Here is a 24,574-nt window from a genome sequence, read left to right on the forward strand (position 1 = left end):
TTGTCCATTAATGTAATAGCCTAGTTATTGTACTTCATGAGTATTTATGAAGCCATCTCCAGGGTGAAATACTGGCAGTTCATTATTAGTGCTCTTATCTACAGGGCCGCCAAAGAAAGGGGAAGTTGAACAATTATATTATTACCTAATTATAAGAGAGTAAACTGAGCCACAGTTAATGAGGCCACCAAGTACTGCTGCATGGAAAGTATAGTGGCTACTATCTCTAGTAACATGCTCATAGCAGGGGCTCAGTCATTATCACTGCACCCCTGTGCTGAAGACGGGATATCCTTAATACCTGGCCTGCTGGGGGATCTTGGGGACTTGAGTTTGGAGACCCCTGCTCTAGATCAATCCCACTCCTTGCCAATCAGCTTGTGTCTACATATTTTAACTGTAGTTCTCACTTTCATCCTCTAGAGGGAGCTCATTACATCAAGCATAACAAGGGTAAGATTCACCAAAGGTCCCAATCCTTTTAAACACAAATACAAAACAGAGGTCTCCCAGCTACAGAACTGGGGTGGGAAACAGAGGTCTCCCAGCTACAGAACTGGGGTGGGATTGTTACAATAGGGGTTTTCTATGATAAATCTGGTCCTGCTCTTTTGCACTGGTTTTGCAGTCAGGAGATCCCCATGAACAAGAGGTTGGCAGGTTTGCTTGTGCTAGAGTAACTGCCTTCATTATGTAACTGTATTTGTAACCATGTATTATTTGTCTTAACTCTATGCCCAGGACATACTTGAAAACGAGAGGTAACTCTCACTGTATTACTTCCTGGTAACACATTTTATAAATAAATAAATAAATAAAATTCATTATGAAATACAATGCATTGAACATGCCTCTGTATATAGCATGTCACGTATATATTTTTCTAGTGTTATCTAAGCGCTGATATTCGCAGAGCAGGCACGTTAGTGCTTCGTGATTAAGCTGCGGGCGGATGATTCTGAATTTCAACGTTCATTAAAAAGAACATTGCAATTACAGCTTGTAAACATCGCCATGAATAATATGCTCGGGAAAATGTTGTGTATTGTGTTATAAAAATACCTGGGAACCGTGGGTGTAAAAACGAAATGATCATGAAAAAGGTCATTATTCTTATATGTGGAGATAGAAATCATGTGAAACTCTGTTCTTATATACTGGGTAAATAGATATAATGCGGAACATGTTCTCGTATACACGGAATAAAGAAATAGAGTGAAACTCACTGTTACAATATGCAGATTGTGTTTGTACTAATCAGACACCCCATCACATCGAACTATAACCTTTTTTGTCACTTCTGCATTTTGCATATATTAATTTTGGGTAATATAAACTCCGTATAAATACTGTAGTACTGGGAGATGTTTCCCCTCCAGCAATTACTGCCATATTAGTGCTGCTTAGTGAATCCAGCCCTCCGTGTGATAAGAAAACGTACTTTGAAAAGGAAAAGTGGAAGGGGAGTAGAAATAAAGACCAAATAAAGAACTAGATGATCGGGAATATAGGAACCCAATGCATGTTCCAGATCCCTTAGAGTACTGAAAGAGTTAAACAATGATTAACATGATGCCAGATGTGTCCGTGTCAAAATAGCCATCTGCTGAATGGAACCCATCTGTACAAATCCATCAAGGCCCAACATTAACACGCTCTCTCATTTAGAGAGCGCATCTCAATCGTATTGTCGCTTCCTTTCATCTGGGTGATCCAGATTCAACTCCCACTTCTAGTATTTGTGACTTTGGGTAGGTTATACAGTGAAATTATGTTATTATATGATCTATATATATATCTATATATATTTATATAGCTACAGTATTAACATCATGACTAGTGTGATGTGTTATTTTCTGGTCTTCCTATTAAGTAACAACCTGTGTTATATACAAATGCTGAAGTCTTCTTGCAATTGAACACATAGCAGTAAAGAAAAAAAGCTCCATTATTTCAGCATTTCATACAAAAAAAGACAAGTGTAAGAGCACGCGCCTCGAAGCAATAACAAGGAAACACGTGGCCCGAGTCCCATTCTTACAGCAAGATTTACTGAGCATAATGGACACTTTTTAAATGCAACGCAGACCCAAATTATGGTGCAATGAACCAAAACGAATAACAAGCAGAGAGATGCATAAAAAGAAGAGAGAGAAAAGAGAAAGCAAAAAAAAACCTTTTACTGAGGGGGGAGGAAAGGCAGGGACAAAGGAAGAAGAGAGCGTATACAGATATTCTCAGCTTGGCTTTCCTTAATAATTGTATTCTTTGGGGTTTTTTCCCCCTGTAAGTCCAGATTTAGCAGGTGCCTCACTCTAATAAAACCCCTAACATCTGTCAGGAATCATCGACTTACCAAGCGGGAACTCCTCCTTTAGTAGGTAAGGTGTAAGAAAAAGGTAACATAATGCCATCATTAAATATTTCAGGTCATAAAAAACAAACATACACTCCCTGCCTACTCCCTCCATACAGCCTACTCCCTCCTTACAGCCTACTCCCTCCTTACAGCCTACTCCCTCCTTACAGCCTACTCCCTCCTTACAGCCTACTCCCTCCTTACAGCCTACTCCCTCCTTACAGCCTTCTCCCTCGTCTGCTTGGGAATATGCATACAGGGGATGACTTCTGTCTGGTGATGCAGTTTATAGTACAGATTATATATAGACATAGAACAGATTTTATTTATATATATATATTTATTCGTATAGATTATATTTGTAGAGCATTTGCACACTCGCTTATATCAAACTGAGGTTCAGATGCACACAGCTCCGGTAGGACAGGTAACTTGGTGTTCCTCTAATTTAACATCACATTAAGATTAACGGTGAATCTTCAAAGGACAATAACATAATTCCTGTTTTCTCTTGTAAAGAGCAACGCATCAACTATAGTGAACGTTAGTGATAATGAGCTGTTCTCATAAAAGCGCGTGTCCACTGACGCGCATTAAGATTAATGCGGGGGTTTAACATCACGTTATTTGGGTTTAACCTAATGTCGGCGTTATTCCCATCCAGAAAATGAAACCGGGTTTTTGCGGAGCCTGGACGGGTGTAATGTCAGTTACGCATAAACATAGCATTATTTCCCTCTCCTCTTCCTCTTCACTTCAGCAAATAGGGCGGCCAGGTGTCCAGTATTGAACCGGACTGTCCTGTATCTGGACACTTTGTCCAGTAAAAAATTAGAGGTAATACTGGACATGTATGTGTATACCGGTATTACCTCTCTGGGTGTGTATGTGTATACCGGTATTACCTCTCTGGGGGTGTATGTGTATACCGGTATTACCTCTCTGGGGGTGTATGTGTATACCGGTATTACCTCTCTGGGCGTGTATGTGTATACCGGTATTACCTCTCTGGGTGTGTATGTGTATACCGGTATTACCTCTCTGGGCGTGTATGTGTATACCGGTATTACCTCTCTGGGCGTGTATGTGTATACCGGTATTACCTCTCTGGGCGTGTATGCGTATACCGGTATTACCTCTCTGGGGGTGTATGTGTATACCGGTATTACCTCTCTGGGCGTGTATGTGTATTCCGGTATTACCTCTCTGGGTGTGTATGTGTATACCGGTATTACCTCTCTGGGCGTGTATGTATATACCGGTATTATCTCTCTGGGCGTGTATGTGTATACCGGTATTACCTCTCTGGGCGTGTATGTGTATACCGGTATTACCTCCCTGTACGTGTATACGTATACCGGTATTACCTCTCTGGGCGTGTATGTGTATACCGGTATTACCTCTCTTGGCGTGTATGTGTATACCGGTATTACCTTTCTGGGCGTGTATGTGTATACCGGTATTACCTCTCTGGGCGTGTATGTGTATACCGGTATTACCTCTCTGGGCGTGTATGTGTATACCGGTATTACCTCTCTGGGCGTGTATGCGTATACCGTATTACCTCTCTGAGCGTGTATGTGTATACCGGTATTACCTCTCTGGGCCTGTATGTGTATACCGGTATTACCTCTCTTGGCGTGTATGTGTATACCATATTACCTCTCTGGGCGTGTATGTGTATACCGGTATTACCTTTCTGGGCCTGTATGTGTATACCGGTATTACCTCTCTGGGCGTGTATGTGTATACCGGTTTTACCTCTCTGGGCGTGTATGTGTATACCGGTATTACCTCTCTGGGCGTGTATGTGTATACCGGTATTACCTCTCTGGGCATGTATGTGTATACCGGTATTACCTCTCTGGGCGTGTATGTGTATACCGGTATTACCTCTCTGGGCGTGTATGTGTATACCGGTATTACCTCTCTGGGCGTGTATGTGTATACCGGTATTACCTCTCTGGACGTGTATGTGTATATGTATACCGGTATTACCTCTCTGGGTGTGTATGTTTATACCGGTATTACCTCTCTGGACGTGTATGTGTATACCGGTATTACCTCTCTGGGCGTGTATGTGTATACCGGTATTACCTCTCTGGACGTGTATGTGTATACCGGTATTACCTCTCTGGGCGTGTATGTGTATACCGGTATTACCTCTCTGGGCGTGTATGTGTATACCGGTATTACCTCTCTGGGCGTGTATGTGTATACCGGTATTACCTCTCTGGGCGTGTATGTGTATACCGGTATTACCTCTCTGGACGTGTATGTGTATATGTATACCGGTATTACCTCTCTGGGTGTGTATGTTTATACCGGTATTACCTCTCTGGACGTGTATGTGTATACCGGTATTACCTCTCTGGGCGTGTATGTGTATACCGGTATTACCTCTCTGGACGTGTATGTGTACACCGGTGTTACCTCTCTGGGCGTGTATGTGTATACCGGTATTACCTCTCTGGGCGTGTATGTGTATACCGGTATTACCTCTCTTGGCGTGTATGTGTATACCGTATTACCTCTCTGGGCGTGTATGTGTATACCGGTATTACCTCTCTGGGCGTGTATGTGTATACCGGTATTACCTCTCTGGGCGTGTATGTGTATACCGGTATTACCTTTCTGGGCGTGTATGTGTATACCGGTATTACCTCTCTGGGCGTGTATGTGTATACCGGTATTACCTCTCTTGGCGTGTATGTGTATACCATATTACCTCTCTGGGCGTGTATGTGTATACCGGTATTACCTTTCTGGGCCTGTATGTGTATACCGGTATTACCTCTCTGGGCGTGTATGTGTATACCGGTTTTACCTCTCTGGGCGTGTATGTGTATACCGGTATTACCTCTCTGGGCGTGTATGTGTATACCGGTATTACCTCTCTGGGCATGTATGTGTATACCGGTATTACCTCTCTGGGCGTGTATGTGTATACCGGTATTACCTCTCTGGGCGTGTATGTGTATACCGGTATTACCTCTCTGGGCGTGTATGTGTATACCGGTATTACCTCTCTGGACGTGTATGTGTATATGTATACCGGTATTACCTCTCTGGGTGTGTATGTTTATACCGGTATTACCTCTCTGGACGTGTATGTGTATACCGGTATTACCTCTCTGGGCGTGTATGTGTATACCGGTATTACCTCTCTGGACGTGTATGTGTATACCGGTATTACCTCTCTGGGCGTGTATGTGTATACCGGTATTACCTCTCTGGGCGTGTATGTGTATACCGGTATTACCTCTCTGGGCGTGTATGTGTATACCGGTATTACCTCTCTGGGCGTGTATGTGTATACCGGTATTACCTCTCTGGACGTGTATGTGTATATGTATACCGGTATTACCTCTCTGGGTGTGTATGTTTATACCGGTATTACCTCTCTGGACGTGTATGTGTATACCGGTATTACCTCTCTGGGCGTGTATGTGTATACCGGTATTACCTCTCTGGACGTGTATGTGTACACCGGTGTTACCTCTCTGGGCGTGTATGTGTATACCGGTATTACCTCTCTGGGCGTGTATGTGTATACCGGTATTACCTCTCTTGGCGTGTATGTGTATACCGTATTACCTCTCTGGGCGTGTATGTGTATACCGGTATTACCTCTCTGGGCGTGTATGTGTATACCGGTATTACCTCTCTGGGCGTGTATGTGTATACCGGTATTACCTTTCTGGGCGTGTATGTGTATACCGGTATTACCTCTCTGGGCGTGTATGTGTATACCGGTATTACCTCTCTGGACGTGTATGTGTATACCGGTATTACCTCTCTGGGCGTGTATGTGTATACCGGTATCACCTCTCTGGGTGTGTATGTGTATACCGGTATTACCTCTCTGGGTGTGTATGTTTATACCGGTATTACCTCTCTGGGCATGTATGTGTATACCGGTATTACCTCTCTGGGCGTGTACGTGTATACCGGTATCACCTCTCTGGGCGTGTACGTGTATACCGGTATCACCTCTCTGGGCGTGTACGTGTATACCGGTATTACCTCTCTGGGCGTGTATGTGTATACCGGTATTACGTCTCTGGGCGTGTATGTGTATACAGGTATTACCTCTCTGGACATGTATGTGTATACCGGTATAACCTCTCTGGGCGTGTATGTGTATACCGGTATTACCTCTCTGGGCATGTATGTGTATACCGGTATTACCTCTCTGGGCGTGTATGTGTATACCGGTATTACCTCTCTGGGCATGTATGTGTATACCGGTATTACCTCTCTGGGCGTGTATGTGTATACCGGTATTACCTCTCTGGGCGTGTATGTGTATACCGGTATTTCCTCTCTGGGCGTGTACGTGTATACCGTTATCACCTCTCTGGGCGTGTACGTGTATACCGGTATCACCTCTCTGGGCGTGTACGTGTATACCGGTATTACCTCTCTGGGCGTGTATGTGTATACCGGTATTACCTCTCTGGGCGTGTATGTGTACCCCGGTATTACCTCTCTGGACATGTATGTGTATACCGGTATAACCTCTCTGGGCGTGTATGTGTATACCGGTATAACCTCTCTGGGCGTGTATGTGTATACCGGTATTACCTCTCTGGGCGTGTATGTGTATACCGGTATTACCTCTCTGGGTGTGTATGTGTATACCGGTATTACCTCTCTGGGCGTGTATGTGTATACCGGTATTACCTCTCTGGGCGTGTATGTGTATACCGGTATTACCTCTCTGGACATAGTGACCTGACCGGCTTGGGGGGGCTAACCAGGAGGGGGTGTCAGGAAACTGGGGCATCGCCAAGGAGAGGAGGAAACAGAATGGAGTGCAGAGAGGTGAGAGGGGTGTGTGTATGTGTGTCTCAAGTGTGTTGCACCTTTCACCATTGTGTCCAGTATTTTTAGAGAACCCGCCTGGCATCCCTATCAGGAAAAGCCCTGTTACAGGGTCTGGAAAGGGAATCGCCATGACTGGCGGCATAACGTCACGTTGTTGGAAGGTGATGCCTTGTTCTGTAACAGTGACGCGGTGTTAAGTCTGTACATATTAGAGGGAGGCCGGAAGTTGCATATAATTAGCTTTGAGGATACATATCATGTTATCAGCCCTGATTTAACTGTCCCTGAATGTATTAATGTAGCAGACCTTGATCTGTTACCCTACTGATGGATACCCCGACATGGCAGGCTTCATTGTTCCCATTTGATGGGATATGGTGGATATATATTGTAATTTTCTGCACCAATGCTGCCATTGAATCCTATGGAAACCCTGTGATATTCTGCGTCCCAGTGTTGTGGTTGCAAATCTGGTGCAGAAACAAACACTACATTTGAAATAAAAGTATAAAATCCTACTGTCTTTCACAGAGTATTTCATAAATCTAGTGGCATTTGTTGCTGAAACTCTGACATTACCAACAACGCTGGTTTATAGGGCTGCGGCAGTGTGTGAAATGTCAACCTACGCGTTTACTGCCTTTTAATTATTAATTCACAACTACCACTCAACATATCAACCTATAAAATAGTGGCCGGTATTATGTGTGGGTCTGTGGACTAAGTTAGGTTCATCTGACTTGAGGGAGATGGCTAAAATATGAGTCTTCCCAGCACACGTCATTAGAAAGTAATTAGACATCTGTTGAAACAAGTTTCTCTATAGAGAACTGCACCTGGTAATAATTGGTGGAGTTTGTCAGAGTTCCCCCACTGGAAAACTAGTATAACACACAGTGTCATAAACAGAATCACGCTTACCTAAAAATCCCATTGAAAACAGTGGAATTTTTAATTTGGGAAAACGAATGCTATGTTTGTTAGCACCAACTTTTCAGATTTTGATTTTAAAAAAAGAAGTTGATTGGATTCTTGTTACTGTATCATTATTAGGAACATTTAACCAAAGCTTAGACATTAGCACCTAATCCTGTCCTTGGTCCAGAGTATCCGACACAATGAGCACTGTCACAATAAGTCCGTTTGGACAGATTGTACAGTTCCGGTTCTAGAAAATCCAGAAAAGACTCTGTTAACTAAGGAATAGACTGTAACACAGATTTACTCCATACGTTAGCGGGTCATTTGATATAGATCACTGCTTATGATGGTTCCCCAATATAGCGCATTAAGACGGGGTGTGTTTCAGGGGTATACAGTATATAGGAGCTACTTACATTCTTTAGTGCTGAAGGAGTCTGTAAAACATTAATCTCTCAGACATAAAACGATCTTAAAAGACTACACTTGTTTTATAACTCACACAATTAATAGTTTTATCTTATGTGACTGCTTCCTTTTTAATAAGACCCCGTGAGTATTTCTAAGTAACTTATCACAGTCAGAATGTTCTCTTTGCAAATGTTAAAGTCTACAAATATAACTCAACTTAATGGCAGAGCCCCGGAGAAGGGCGAGGGATTTCTTTATTGTGCCGGAGACTTGTCATGGTGCTGCCGCCGGGTGTTACTTTGCACACTAAGTGCAGGTTCTAGCTTTATTACTGCTCCTATACCACGCAGAATAAACACTGGAGCATAAAGCTGACACTTCTCTTTTGATAAATTGTCCATCACTTTATGGGCAAGAGGTGCTGAAAAAAATCCCATCTAGTTGGGTTCAAGTAACGACTGTAGGTCTGTATATAAAGAACAAGATATTTAAGGGCCATATTTAGGGAATCTTCCAGCGCTGGAAGACACTTTACAGCCCAATCAAATGGATGGGTTGTAAGGGGACTTCCAGCACTTAAAGGTGGCTTATGGGAGAAGACTGCTTAGTAAATATGGGACCCGTGCATTACGTTCAGTAGGCAGCATCTTGGGGTTTTCTTCATACATGTTTTGCTGGTGCAAATGTATTACTTACTATGAACAACCGCGCATATTGAGCATTGAACATTTGGGAACCTTTGTTTGCACCCGTGACACCCTTGCAGATTTTTTATTGAAAGTTCACGCCTTTTACATTACTTTTCCCCAAATCCGAATTCTATATTAATACATCTTATTACCGTTTTTCATGCTTTTACTTAAAACTCATGTTTTTAATTTTCTCCTATTTCTTTAAGTTTAAAATGTTATTGTTTGTGTGATTTTTTTGTTTCACGTATCAAGTGTCACACACGGGAGTTTCCATTTCTCTTTGTGCCAAATAAATCTGCCCGGTTAAGCTGCTGCACTAAGATCTGAACCAAATGTAAGAAGCACGATACAGTATGACTCTGGGAGACATTTACACAGATGCAAATATTTGCTGTGTGTTTTGGGGCAAATTGCAGTATTTTGACACATGCCGCCCCCCCCCCCCCCCCACCTGGTTTAGATGTTTTGTAATCTAAACGGGTTCTGAATGTATATTCCACCCTGGCCACTGATATCAGTTGGGCTCATTCACTAGTGTTGTGTGTTTGCAAACAGGAGGGGATGGGCAGACGGAGAAGTGCAACATACTGAGAGCCTGTGCTGGAGGGTTATATAAAAAGAAGTCAATATAAATTAGCCAGATCACAGGCTCTGGGTTGGTTGCGTTTTGTTTTTCTAATACTATGGCTTTCATAGAGAGGGAAAACAGCTACTGTCGCTCCCTGGGAGCCGTGACATTGTGTTGGAAAGATAAGGAAAGAATGGCTGTAAGTCTGTGTTAAAAGCCAGTTCTGCAGGTTGGAAGCCCCAGTGGGAGGTTACACTCTATAGAAAGTACATAAAAGAGACCTCCCGCTAAACATTCGGCATTAAAATGCCTTAATGGGTGCAGTGTAAAACATTGATGGTTACATAGTGTTTAATGAAATAAACCTAATGAAACCCACTTGGTATTTCATCCAGCTGAATTTGCCCTCTGGGGAATTCTTTTATAGACGCAGACTGCAATTCATTTAATCAGGGAAAAGGAAATTGATAACCCACGCTGGCATTTAAAGTGTCATTTATTTTTATCTCTGAAATCACCCCTAACTGCTTGAGAATCCTGCTTAGCATTGTAGGGGAGTAGGCAGCAGAAATGTCACTGCATTCTGTTAAGTATATTCTTATCACATTCAACCTTCGGGGTTGCATCGGGCTGACTACCTTTCCTTGGAAAAGTGGGCCAAGTCCTATTGCAAGAGCAGTGTTTGAAAAAAATGTTAACAAGGACGTTTCCGAAAAAACATAAACCCCTATTAAATATTTTGTGAAGACGCCTTCCTGGAGAAGACATGCATTGGCATGGGACTAAAATCTTCTCCAACACAGCGATAATGTTTTCACAACATACAGAATAGGTGCTATAGTGTTACATACAGAATAGGTGCTATAGTGTTACATACAGAATAGGTGCTATAGTGTTACATACAGAATAGGTGCTATAGTGTTACATACAGTAGAACGTTTGACTGGACGTCCATTGAGATCAGTGTATCGCTAAGTATAAAAGGTCACTGAATGACAAACAGCTGTTGCAATAGTTCAAGCAATTTAAAAAAAGAGTGCATCTTGTGGCAATCTATTACTGTTTCTGACTATGCACTGACTTCAACTTGTATCATTTCCCCTGCTAAATGTAATTTATTCATTTTTAAGGTCCCTAATTTTGCCTAGGAGGAAATTCCAGTGCGGAAACTTTTTTTTGTGTTAAACAAGAACTTGTTTCTCAGACGGAAGCCGGAAGTAAAGCGAATTCACAATTGCATCACTTTCGTTTTTCGCCAATTTATTTATTTAAACAGATGAAATCCCCTCTTCCCCAAAACAGAAGCTAGTTTTACCAGGCGCAAAACGGGTAAAATGACTATTTTCACGATTGTGTTTTTCCGTCTGTTTAAGTAACTAGCTAACTCTACCGGTTGTTTTTGTTGTTGTTTATTTTTTTAAATAAAAATCCTGTCAATCTGTTATGAGGGGGTTATAATATAGATTTAAAGCAATAATGAAGCACCTTTGTTTTATAAATGATAATTTAGACACAGACTTGCAAGTACAGATGTAGCAAGCCTTGGTGACGCTGCCACGCACGGTCACATGACCGCGGCCACGCACGGTCACATGACCGCGGCACCGAAGGACAACTGCTGGGGGGTGTCCCATTCAGAAGAATGGGCCCTCTGCAGCCCCATCGCAGCGGACACTGTCCCTGGCGCTTGTTCGTCCGCGACACAGGACAGTAAGCCTGGCTACATCTTCGTGTTTTCAGGTCCCTCCAGCACTAAAGATAAGCCATTGTAAAAGGTCGCCCCCATCCTTTGCTGTTGCAGGGAGGGGAGCGGGGGGCAGGGCTACTTCAGAATGATAAATTGCACTTACTGCCATCTTAGTAGAGTGGATACAGCTTTTCTGAGAAGACAGGGGGCTGTACTCAAGCTTGTCTTCCCGCTGCTTCTTGTTTACAGACCTAGAGTTGCATCGGTGGCTCTTTCTTTTGGATCGGCGCCTCTCTTCTTTGGACTGGTCCCGTTGTCTTTAATGAACAAAGTCAAACTATTGAACCACCAGAAGCCCAACTTATTCTCACCATAGACAAAACAGCTTTACCAATCAGTAGATCTTAATGTATGAGCACAATTCATTTTATCATTCCAGCCCCCCTCACCCCACAAAACAAAAACTAATACCTGCCCTAATTGTACACAGTTTTGGATCTCCAACAATTATTGGTATAATGTTGACCCTAAAAGCCAATAATCCTTTTTTGGACATTACTGTACAGTGCAGTGGTATTGGAGAGATCAAACAAATATGGCAGCACAGTTATGTCCGACCTCTTGAGAAAGTGCTTTAATAATTAGGAGGAGATTTCACTGCTGATTGTTACCCTTCATACTTTAAGTTTCGGGAGTAGAGTTAGATTTTCCCTAACCAAAATAAAAGACCCCAAACATGCCCAATTGTTCTATTAAGCAATAGAGGTGTAGAATAAGAAAGTAGACAAATAAGCGGTTGTTTTTAGTATACACAACTGGTCCCACATGGGAAACGTAGCCTGGAGTGGAAACCTGTTTAGCCCTCAGAATGCCTAACGATTTAGAGACCATGCATAGTGTAACTCCAACTCCACAATCTGGTTTATCAGAAAATTACCTGTGCTAATGTCATTGTAAAATGTGTGAGGACATAAGGGGCTATTTACTAATGTATCAAAACTAGGGCAAATCAATTGCGAAATAACTGCCAATAAAGAATTTTCTAACCAGTCCCTTTGCTTTATATAGGATTCCTTTCCATTGCTAAATATCATGCGCTTTGTGGCACTGGCTCTGACCCGGCTTTGTAGCCTGAAGACACAAGTAAATATAGTCCATATTATCTAAACAGTGCTTTCACTGAACGGGCACCTTAAACACCTAAGAAGGGCTTCGCACAGGATACAGAGTATTCAGAAATGAACCTTACTTGTGTCATATTTTCTTGTTACATTACCTGTTTTCACAGCTTGAGGACCTGGATTCTGAGCTCTCTGAACGAGAGTGACGGTGATGGTGGTGGCGATGGGATTTTCGTGGCCGGCCTCGTGACCTTTGTGATATGCAGAGAAACAAAGTCGTTACTAATCATACTCATCTATTACAGGCTAATAGGTTTGTGCAATTGGAAACTGCAATAACCACGTGTTACAGTATCTGTTTCTGTGTGCCCCAAGACAGGATAAAGTGCGTCTTCCATATTCAACGTAGCGTACAGTAAATGCTAAAAAGTCTGTTAGGATTGTTATCGTAGAATTAGGTTGTTACATATCAACCTAAAGATGTATTTGATGCAGTACGGTTGTTTCATTATATACAGTAGGTTAACAAAATGTATTATTTTCGCAGTATGGCAATTATAAATAATATAATACACATCCTTCTGGTGTAATTCAAACTATATCAATCGGGTATTCAGCATGATGTGATGCATGAAATTATTTTTGAAAACTACGAATTATGCGTCATATATACGAAGTCTTCATACTGTACGTACGACGCATTTTAGGAAAGTTTGAATTACTTTTTAGCTCTGGACTTTTGACGCACAAACAGATGTGAAATATAATCTTAGAATATAGGACAGTTCAAATCTCCGTCCGGGATATACTAAATTCCAATAAAGGGGAATGGGAGCGCGATCTCGCATTGAGTTAATTATCAGAGATTCGTGAATCCCCCTCTGTTTCTTTAAAGAAAATATATGGAATTAGTAAATAGCTGAGATAACACTGGGTGTCAGCACATTGCAAACACTGATAAGAGTCAGCATATACCCATCAATATGACTGAGCTTCTCAAATGTGACTTATTGGAGAACATTTATTAAAGTCCCTGGGCTGCAAAACTGGAGTTATATCAGCGCCAAAATAATACGCCATATTTATTAATGAAGAAAATCTCATTGGTTTCACTGGGAATGTTTTTCTCTGATTAATCTGGTGCAATGTATTGGCTTCAGTTTTGAAGTCGAGAATCTTTGATAATTTGTCCCAATTTGGTTTCTCAAACTTTGAAAGCAAGAAATATATTCATTATAGTTGTTAAGGGGATATGTTTGGGGTCACATTTTGCCCTAAAAATGACACTAACCAACCCTATTATTTGTATCAAAGTATTTTGCTCATAATTCACTACATCTGCCCTAGCGTCAGTGGGGATACGCAGAGACATGTGCCCTAGTGTCAGTGGGTCAGTGGGGATACGCAGAGACATCTGCCCTAGCGTCAGTGGGTCAGTGGGGATACGCAGAGACATCTGCCCTAGCGTCAGTGGGTCAGTGGGGATACGCAGAGACATCTGCCCTAGCATCAGTGGGTTAGTGGGGATACGCAGAGACATCTGCCCTAGCGTCAGTGGGGATACGCAGAGACATCTGAACTAGCGTCAGTGGGTCAGTGGGGATACGCAGAGACATCTGCCCTAGCGTCAGTGGGTCAGTGGGGATACGCAGAGACATCTGCCCTAGCGTCAGTGGGTTAGTGGGGATACGCAGAGACATCTGTCCTAGCGTCAGTGGGGATACGCAGAGACATCTGCCCTAGCGTCAGTGGGTCAGTGAGGATACGCAGAGACATGTGCCCTAGGGTCAGTGGGTCAGTGGGGATACGCAGAGACATCTGTCCTAGGGTCAGTGGGTCAGTGGGGATACGCAGAGACATCTGTCCTAGGGTCAGTGGGTCAGTGGGGATACGCAGAGACATCTGTCCTAGCGTCAGTGGGTCAGTGGGGATACGCAGAGACATCTGCCTTAGCGTCAGTGGGTCAGTGGGGATACGCAGAGACATCTGCCCTAGCGTCAGTGGGTCAGTGGGGATACGCAGAGACATCTGCCCTAGCGTCAGTGGGGATACGCAGAGACATCTGAACTAGCGTCAGTGGGTCAGTGGGGATACGCAGAGACATCTGTCCTAGCGTCAGTGGGTCAGTGGGGATACGCAGAGACATCTGCCCTAGCGTCAGTGGGGATACGCAGAGACATCTGAACTAGCGTCAGTGGGTCAGTGGGGATACGCAGAGACATCTGCCCTAGCGTCAGTGGGTCAGTGGGGATACGCAGAGACATCTGCCCTAGCGTCAGTGGGTTAGTGGGGATACGCAGAGACATCTGTCCTAGCGTCAGTGGGGATACGCAGAGACATCTGCCCTAGCGTCAGTGGGTTAGTGGGGATACGCAGAGACATCTGTCCTAGGGTCAGTGGGTCAGTGGGGATACGCAGAGACATCTGTCCTAGGGTCAGTGGGTCAGTGGGGATACGCAGAGACATCTGTCCTAGCGTCAGTGGGTCAGTGGGGATACGCAGAGACATCTGCCTTAGCGTCAGTGGGTTAGTGGGGATACGCAGAGACATCTGCCCTAGCGTCAGTGGGTCGGTGGGTATACGCAGAGACATGTGCCCTAGCGTCAGTGGGTCAGTGGGGATACGCAGAGACATCTGCCCTAGCGTCAGTGGGTCAGTGGGGATACGCAGAGACATCTGCCCTAGCGTCAGTGGGTTAGTGGGGATACGCAGAGACATCTGTCCTAGGGTCAGTGGGTCAGTGGGGATACGCAGAGACATCTGCCCTAGCGTCAGTGGGGATACGCAGAGACATCTGCCCTAGCGTCAGTGGGTTAGTGGGGATACGCAGAGACATCTGCCCTAGCGTCAGTGGGTCAGTGGGGATACGCAGAGACATCTGTCCTAGCATCAGTGGGGATACGCAGAGACATCTGTCCTAGGGTCAGTGGGTCAGTGGGGATACGCAGAGACATCTGTCCTAGCGTCAGTGGGTCAGTGGGGATACGCAGAGACATCTGTCCTAGCATCAGTGGGGATACGCAGAGACATCTGCCCTAGCGTCAGTGGGTCAGTGGGGATACGCAGAGACATCTGTCCTAGCGTCAGTGGGTCAGTGGCGATACGCAGAGACATCTGCCCTAGCGTCAGTGGGTCAGTGGAGATACGCAGAGACATCTGTCCTAGCGTCAGTGGGCCAGTGGGGATACGCAGAGACATCTGTCCTAGGGTCAGTGGTTCAGTGGGGATACGCAGAGACATCTGCCCTAGCGTCAGTGGGTCAGTGAGGATACGCAGAGACATCTGTCCTAGGGTCAGTGGTTCAGTGGGGATACGCAGAGACATCTGTCCTAGCATCAGTGGGGATACGCAGAGACATCTGTCCTAGGGTCAGTGGGTCAGTGGGGATACGCAGAGACATCTGTCCTAGCGTCAGTGGGTCAGTGGGGATACGCAGAGACATCTGCCCTAGCGTCAGTGGGTCAGTGGGGATACGCAGAGACATCTGTCCTAGCGTCAGTGGGTCAGTGGCGATACGCAGAGACATCTGCCCTAGCGTCAGTGGGTCAGTGGAGATACGCAGAGACATCTGTCCTAGCGTCAGTGGGCCAGTGGGGATACGCAGAGACATCTGTCCTAGGGTCAGTGGTTCAGTGGGGATACGCAGAGACATCTGTCCTAGCGTCAGTGGGCCAGTGGGGATACGCAGAGACATCTGTCCTAGGGTCAGTGGTTCAGTGGGGATACGCAGAGACATCTGCCCTAGCGTCAGTGGGTCAGTGGGGATACGCAGAGACATCTGTCCTAGCGTCAGTGGGTCAGTGGGGATACGCAGAGACATCTGTCCTAGGGTCAGTGGTTCAGTGGGGATACGCAGAGACATCTGTCCTAGCGTCAGTGGGCCAGTGGGGATACGCAGAGACATCTGTCCTAGGGTCAGTGGTTCAGTGGGGATACGCAGAGACATCTGCCCTAGCGTCAGTGGGTCAGTGGGGATACGCAGAGACATGTGCCCTAGCGTCAGTGGGGATACGCAGAGACATCTGTCCTAGTGTCAGTGGGTTAGTGGGGATACGCAGAGACATCTGCCCTAGCGTCAGTGGGTCAGTGGGGATACGCAGAGACATGTGCCCTAGCGTCAGTGGGTCAGTGGGGATATGCAGAGACATCTGCCCTAGCGTCAGTGGGTTAGTGGGGATACGCAGAGACATCTGCCCTAGTGTCAGTGGGTCAGTGGGGATACGCAGAGACATCTGCCCTAGCGTCAGTGGGTTAGTGGGGATACGCAGAGACATCTGCCCTAGTGTCAGTGGGTCAGTGGGGATACGCAGAGACATCTGCCCTAGCGTCAGTGGGTCAGTGGGGATATGCAGAGACATCTGCCCTAGCATCAGTGGGTCAGTGGGGATACGCAGAGACATCTGTCCTAGCGTCAGTGGGGATACGCAGAGACATCTGTCCTAGGGTCAGTGGGTCAGTGGGGATACGCAGAGACATCTGTCCTAGCGTCAGTGGGTCAGTGGGGATACGCAGAGACATCTGTCCTAGCGTCAGTGGGTTAGTGGGGATACGCAGAGACATCTGCCCTAGCGTCAGTGGGTCAGTGGAGATACGCAGAGACATCTGCCCTAGCGTCAGTGGGGATACGCAGAGACATCTGCCCTAGCGTCAGTGGGTCAGTGGAGATACGCAGAGACATCTGTCCTAGCGTCAGTGGGCCAGTGGGGATACGCAGAGACATCTGTCCTAGGGTCAGTGGGGATACGCAGAGACATCTGCCCTAGCGTCAGTGGGTCAGTGGGGATACGCAGAGACATGTGCCCTAGCGTCAGTGGGTCAGTGGGGATACGCAGAGACATCCGCCCTAGCGTCAGTGGGGATACGCAGAGACATCTGCCCTAGCATCAGTGGGGATACATAGAGACATCTGCCCTAGCGTCAGTGGGTCAGTGGGGATACGCAGAGACATCTGCCCTAGCGTCAGTGGGTCAGTGGGGATACACAGAGACATCTGCCCTAGCGTCAGTGGGTCAGTGGGGATACGCAGAGACATCTGCCCTAGCGTCAGTGGGTTAGTGGGGATACACAGAGACATCTGCCCTAGCGTCAGTGGGTGAGTGGGGATACGCAGAGACATCTGCCCTAGCGTCAGTGGGGATACGCAGAGGCAACTGCCCTAGCGTCAGTGGGTCAGTGGGGATACGCAGAGACATGTGCCCTAGCGTCAGTGGGGATACGCAGAGACATCTGCCCTAGCGTCAGTGGGTCAGTGGGGATACGCAGAGACATGTGCCCTAGCGTCAGTGGGTCAGTGGGGATACGCAGAGACATCCGCCCTAGCGTCAGTGGGGATACGCAGAGACATGTGCCCTAGCGTCAGTGGGGATACATAGAGACATCTGCCCTAGCGTCAGTGGGTCAGTGGGGATACGCAGAGACATCCGCCCTAGCGTCAGTGGGGATACGCAGAGACATCTGAACTAGTGTCAGTGGGTCAGTGGGGATACGCAGAGACATGTGCCCTAGCGTCAGTGGGTTAGTGGGGATACGCAGAGACATCTGCCCTAGTGTCAGTGGGTCAGTGGGGATACGCAGAGACATCTGCCCTAGCGTCAGTGGGTCAGTGGGGATACGCAGAGACATCTGCCCTAGTGTCAGTGGGTCAGTGGGGATACGCAGAGACATCTGTCCTAGCGTCAGTGGGTCAGTGGGGATATGCAGAGACATCTGCCCTAGCGTCAGTGGGTCAGTGGGGATACGCAGAGACATCTGTCCTAGCGTCAGTGGGCCAGTGGGGATACGCAGAGACATCTGCCCTAGCGCCAGTGGGGATACGCAGAGACATCTGCCCTAGCATCAGTGGGTCAGTGGGGATACGCAGAGACATGTGCCCTAGCGTCAGTGGGTCAGTGGGGATATGCAGAGACATCCGCCCTAGCGTCAGTGGGTCAGTGGGGATACGCAGAGACATGTGCCCTAGCGTCAGTGGGTCAGTGGGGATACGCAGAGACATCTGCCCTAGCGTCAGTGGGTCAGTGGGGATACGCAGAGACATCTGCCCTAGCGTCAGTGGGGATACGCAGAGACATCTGCCCTAGCGTCAGTGGGTTAGTGGGGATACGCAGAGACATGTGCCCTAGCGTCAGTGGGGATACGCAGAGACATCTGCCCTAGCGTCAGTGGGTTAGTGGGGATACGCAGAGACATCCGCCCTAGCGTCAGTGGGGATACGCAGAGACATGTGCCCTAGCGTCAGTGGGGATACATAGAGACATCTGCCCTAGCATCAGTGGGTATACGCAGAGACATGTGCCCTAGCGTCAGTGGGTCAGTGGGGATACGCAGAGACATCTGCCCTAGCGTCAGTGGGTTAGTGGGGATACGCAGAGACATCTGTCCTAGCGTCAGTGGGGATACGCAGAGACATCTGTCCTAGGGTCAGTGGGTCAGTGGGGATACGCAGAGACATCTGTCCTAGCGTCAGTGGGGATACGCAGAGACATCTGCCCTAGCGTCAGTGGGTCAGTGGGGATACGCAGAGACATCTGCCCTAGCGTCAGTGGGGATACGCAGAGACATCTGCCCTAGCGTCAGTGGGTTAGTGGGGATACGCAGAGACATCTGTCCTAGCGTCAGTGGGGATACGCAGAGACATCTGTCCTAGGGTCAGTGGGTCAGTGGGGATACGCAGAGACATCTGTCCTAGCGTCAGTGGGTCAGTGGGGATACGCAGAGACATCTGCCCTAGCGTCAGTGGGTCAGTGGGGATACGCAGAGACATCTGCCCTAGCGTCAGTGGGTCAGTGGGGATACGCAGAGACATCTGCCCTAGCGTCAGTGGGTCAGTGGGGATACGCAGAGACATCTGTCCTAGGGTCAGTGGGTCAGTGGGGATACGCAGAGACATGTGCCCTAGCGTCAGTGGGTCAGTGGGGATACGCAGAGACATCTGCCCTAGCGTCAGTGGGTCAGTGGGGATACGCAGAGACATCTGCCCTAGCGTCAGTGGGTCAATGGGGATACGCAGAGACATCTGTCCTAGCGTCAGTGGGTCAGTGGGGATACACAGAGACATCTGTCCTAGCGTCAGTGGGTCAGTGGGGATACGCAGAGACATCTGTCCTAGCGTCAGTGGGGATACGCAGAGACATCTGCCCTAGCGTCAGTGGGTCAGTGGTTCAGTGGGGATATGCAGAGACATCCGCCCTAGCGTCAGTGGGTCAGTGGGGATACGCAGAGACATGTGCCCTAGCGTCAGTGGGTCAGTGGGTCAGTGGGGATACGCAGAGACATCTGCACAAACAAGCAGGGGTATGAGCAGGAGAGACGGGCGCCAGTGTGGTTAGAAATGTGAAGGGAGAGGACTGGGCGAGTACAGAGGTAGTGAGACAGAACGAGAGGGGTGCCGGGAGAGAACCGGGAGCACCACAGGCAGGGAGACGTTAATTAAATGTCAGTAGGAGGAGTTGGAGGAGTTACATGATGCACAGATTATAATGAGATGTATCACATTCTGCGTCTCTGCCCCAGCTTGCACCTTGGGGAGAGTCAGTAGGAGGAGTTGGGGGGAGTTACATGATGCACAGATTATAATGAGATGTATCACATTCTGCGTCTCTGCCCCAGCTTGCACCTTGGGGAGAGTCAGTAGGAGGAGTTGGGGGAGTTACATGGTGCACAGATTATAATGAGATGTATCACATTCTGCGTCTCTGCCCCAGTTTGCACCTTGGGGAGAGTCAGTAGGAGGAGTTGGGGGAGTTACATGGGGCACAGATTATAATGAGATGTATCACATTCTGCGTCTCTGCCCCAGCATGCACCTTGGGGAGAGTCAGTAGGAGGAGTTGGGGGAGTTACATGGGGCACAGATTATAATGAGATGTATCACATTCTGCGTCTCTGTCCCAGCTTGCACCTTGGGGAGAGTCAGTAGGAGGAGTTGGGGGAGTTACATGGGGCACAGATTATAATGAGATGTATCACATTCTGCGTCTCTGCCCCAGATTGCACCGTGGGGAGAGTCAGTAGGAGGAGTTGGGGGGAGTTACATGGGGCACAGATTATAATGAGATGTATCACATTCTGCGTCTCTGTCCCAGCTTGCACTTGGGGAGAGTCAGTAGGAGGAGTTGGGGGGAGTTACATGGTGCACAGATTATAATGAGATGTATATCACATTCTGCGTCTCTGCCCCAGATTGCACCGTGGGGAGAGTCAGTAGGAGGAGTTGGGGGGAGTTACATGGTGCACAGATTATAATGAGATGTATCACATTCTGCGTCTCTGTCCCAGTTTGCACCTTGGGGAGAGTCAGTAGGAGGAGTTGGGGAGGAGTTACATGGTGCACAGATTATAATGAGATGTATCACATTCTGCGTCTCTGTCCCAGCATGCACCTTGGAGAGAGTCAGTATGAGGAGTTGGGGGGAGTTACATGTGGCACAGATTATAATGAGATGCATCATATTCTGCGTCTCTGTCCCAGCTTGCACCTTGGGGAGAGTCAGTATGAGGAGTTGGGGGGAGTTACATGGTGCACAGATTATAATGAGATGTATCACATTCTGTGTCTCTGCCCCAGCATGCACCTTGGGGAGAGTCAGTAGGAGGAGTTGGGGGGGGGGGAGTTACATGGTGCACAGGTTATAATGAGATGTATCACATTCTGCGTCTCTGCCCCAGATTTGCGATGGAATTTTCCCATTGATACATAAACCTGACAGACCCCTGTGTGTTTTCATGGTAGAAGTCCTGGTACTGAGAGCAGGGCTTCCACTGTGTAAGTCAATGACTCCTAATGTTATTATTATCTATAATTAATAATAATCACGTCTGCTCTCCGGAAGATATAAAGAAGTTCCCTGCAGTTCTTGTCATCCCAATATGCTTTGCATGAAAGAATGTAAGTGGCAGCAGCAAGAGAAGGAGAGTATTGTATAGTATTATTACTCCGTGGGGGAATTGTGATGGTAATATTACTTCTTGTTTCACAGCAGGTTGTTTTTTTGCTTTTGTTTTTATAAAATTACTCACTTCTGAAATACAAAACCTAAAATAAAGCCTGCAGCACTTATTAAACTTTTCTACCGTCTAAATACTTTGTGACAAGTTACATAAAGCTGCAAATTATTAACATGACACACTTTCTATTTCTTAGTTCAAAAGCGGGTTCTTTAGTTACGTATTATACAAAAATACACAGCAGTCAGAAATGAATGAATCTTCCCGCAAATAGAAACCCCACGTTGTGATCACACTCACACGTCGCACACAGGTCTGCATCCCCCTGCCTTTCCCCATTATCTCCTCGCATGCAATGCTTCCACTGCAGCCAGGGATTCTGGGTAATGCCATGCAAATGAGCCCAGTCCCACTTTTATCTTCCAGTGAGAACATGAAAACGTTATAGCAGCAGAACAAGTCATTTGAAGTGATGGTATCTCACCTCCTATCCCAAGGCCGCAGTTCCTCCTAACCTCCCTCTTCTTCCCATGGTTGGGAATCTCGGGGTCTCTGAAGCTGAATCATGTTAATTTCAGCTCCGAAGACCCCCTGATTTCTGCGCTACATACTGGGAATGCTAGAGCGCCTGCTCACGTCGCCCCACAGGAAGCCACAATGGATGATGATGTGGCTTCCCGTTGGCCCAGGTGTTGTGGGAGATTTGCACCACCATTTTGTTTTCCTTGGAGGGCCCATTTACTGGTTTGTGTCCCGGGAACCAGGGGACTGACAGCTGAAATGGACAATTTCAATATCTATGGGGAACTGAGGCTCTAACAAGCAGAACAAACTTGCCAAATATGTGATATTATTCTTTTTTTAATTGTGATATCAGGAAAGAACAGAAAATGAGTATGATCCCCTTTTGCAATAATTTACAGAAGGTCCGATGTATAAGAGTTTTCCGGCTGCAAAACTAGTGTTAAAAACAACAGGAAACGACATATTACCATTAAAATGGATTATTCTCCTTGGATACATCTGGCACAATTTGTTTGTACCAGTTCTGCATCTGGGAGACTTTGATAACTGAGCCCCATGGAGCACAAAATGTATGTTACAAGGAGGAAAAGCAAATACTTACTGTTTTCTGTGCTTCCTATCGTGTTTTCTTTTACTTTTTGGGCTTGATGAACTACAAAAAGGAGCATACCAAATACATTAAATGAAAGGCCAGAATACAAAGTAGCAAATAATTGTACATGATTGCAGGGGACAAGAATACTTTTAGGCAACAGGGCATCAATATATTTATATAACTGTATAACATATACAGTATTTCCAAACGGGAGGACGTGTATTTAAAAGCCTGACTTTCATGGTGATAGGCAATGCACAGACTGCAGGAGAGAGCGAGAATTTGAAATGCTTATGCGGCCACCTCTACAGGATTCCATAACCATTGGTGGTCCCTGGAGAAGCCACTGATTTAGTGGCAGCATCACGGCATGTGAAGTGAGAAGACTGGGTCCAAAATCCCTTGTGACATTGAACCAGTGACTTTAAACCCATGTTCCCCAGACAGACACCCAAGTTAGTTTTTAACCTCTACAACCCAGGGGTTCGTGTCTATAAAGGAAATATCTGCACAACGCTGCTTATGCTGTGTTTCTATATTCTGAATAATATTATTTATCATATTGTAATAGTCAATTCGAAAATCATATAGGCTACAGTAACAGCTGATTTCACATTACCGAATATGCTACAGACCGCATGTGTCCTGCTCATTCTCCCTTATTTATATAACCCTGTCCCTGCCAGGACTACGATGGGATGCCGGTCACTCTGCTGGACGTACCGTACGCCTCTACCGGAGTCTAACGCTTTGAAGTTGGAACTGTTCTATAAAATGTAATTTTTACTCCATTACCCCAAATCTTACACTTTTGTGTCTATGGAGAATGGCGTTTTTTTTATAAGGAGCATTAGACACAAGACAATGAAGAACCACGTGGAATAAATGGATTCTTCCAATTACCTGTGTCTTCTTTTCTTGGAGCAAGACCTGAAGAAATGAGAAACATCTCACTAATTGCCTTTTACTTTCACAAGTGAATACACAGACAAATAAGACAGCGGGGCAGAAGGACGTAGAACTCCACCCCAATACCCTCCTCCCCAGGATACCCCGCACCCCTTGGGAGTGTGTAAAAGATTTGAAATCCCCCGCACTAGAATACTTGTCTGGGAGCACAATATGGCCGGCCGGGTCAGCCTTGACCCACCCGCAAGAAGAAAGTCATCTTTGTATTAATGACCCCATCGCATACTATATTTGCAGTGGCCAAGCCCTGCGGGACCACCCCCCTTAATATTATAAATAAACCCCTCGTATCTCCACATGGGAATTATCTATTGAAGTGGAATAATGCCGATGGGACACTAGCGCATGGGCATTTTAATTGAAGTCACTGGGAGTTTCCGTGCGATAATGTCCTGATCGGCACTAACAAAGTAGAATGAATAACCCCTCATGTTTACAAACTTACTTTAAAAAAGGAGCTTGGTAAAAAAAAGGTATTAGCCCCGCAGATGTAACCCATTAAATACATCACTGTCTTTGGTGCACTTTGGTCCCAGAGGGAATGTTCCTGTAAAATCCCCTCTCACTTAGTGACATTAGTACATGGCAAGGTACCTTTTCTGAGCAGTTTAATTATAATAATATTTTTTTTAATAAGACCCTCTGCATTGGAAACAGCTCTGTGCTGCCTGCTGAAGTGGGAATAAACAGCAGGAGTTGCCATGTGGGCTGCAGGTTTTGGGACTTTTAAAGTAAAAAAATAGCTAGGAAAAGAAATAGAATGAAGGTTGGTAATGTTACATACATGTTACATACATGTTACATACATGTTACATGCGTTATACATGTTACATACATGTTATATATGTTATACATCTTACCTGTTTCTCTTCCGCTTCTTTGAGCTTTTCTTCTTCTTCTTTCTCGCTGGGGACTGGCTGTAGGATGGAGACCTGGGAAGAAAGGACCGGCGA

The 24,574-nt window shown here is 46.2% G+C and overlaps 1 protein-coding gene across 1 annotated transcript in view; it reads right to left on the minus strand.

Moving 5' to 3' along the window:
• The window catches only part of SRRM4 (serine/arginine repetitive matrix 4), a 120,876-nt gene that overhangs the window by 11,029 nt on the left and 85,273 nt on the right, over positions 1-24,574 (minus strand). Inside the window, exons 4-8 of the mRNA XM_075568069.1 lie at positions 24,482-24,553; positions 23,556-23,582; positions 22,659-22,709; positions 12,745-12,840; positions 11,632-11,785 (exon numbers count right to left, since the gene is read on the minus strand). Coding sequence (XP_075424184.1) covers positions 11,632-11,785; positions 12,745-12,840; positions 22,659-22,709; positions 23,556-23,582; positions 24,482-24,553 — 400 coding nt within the window. The remainder of the gene's footprint in view (positions 1-11,631; positions 11,786-12,744; positions 12,841-22,658; positions 22,710-23,555; positions 23,583-24,481; positions 24,554-24,574) is intronic.

Source organism: Ascaphus truei, chromosome 13, assembly GCF_040206685.1.
Source record: "Ascaphus truei isolate aAscTru1 chromosome 13, aAscTru1.hap1, whole genome shotgun sequence".
In the NCBI taxonomy this organism is placed as follows: Eukaryota; Metazoa; Chordata; class Amphibia; order Anura; family Ascaphidae; genus Ascaphus; species Ascaphus truei.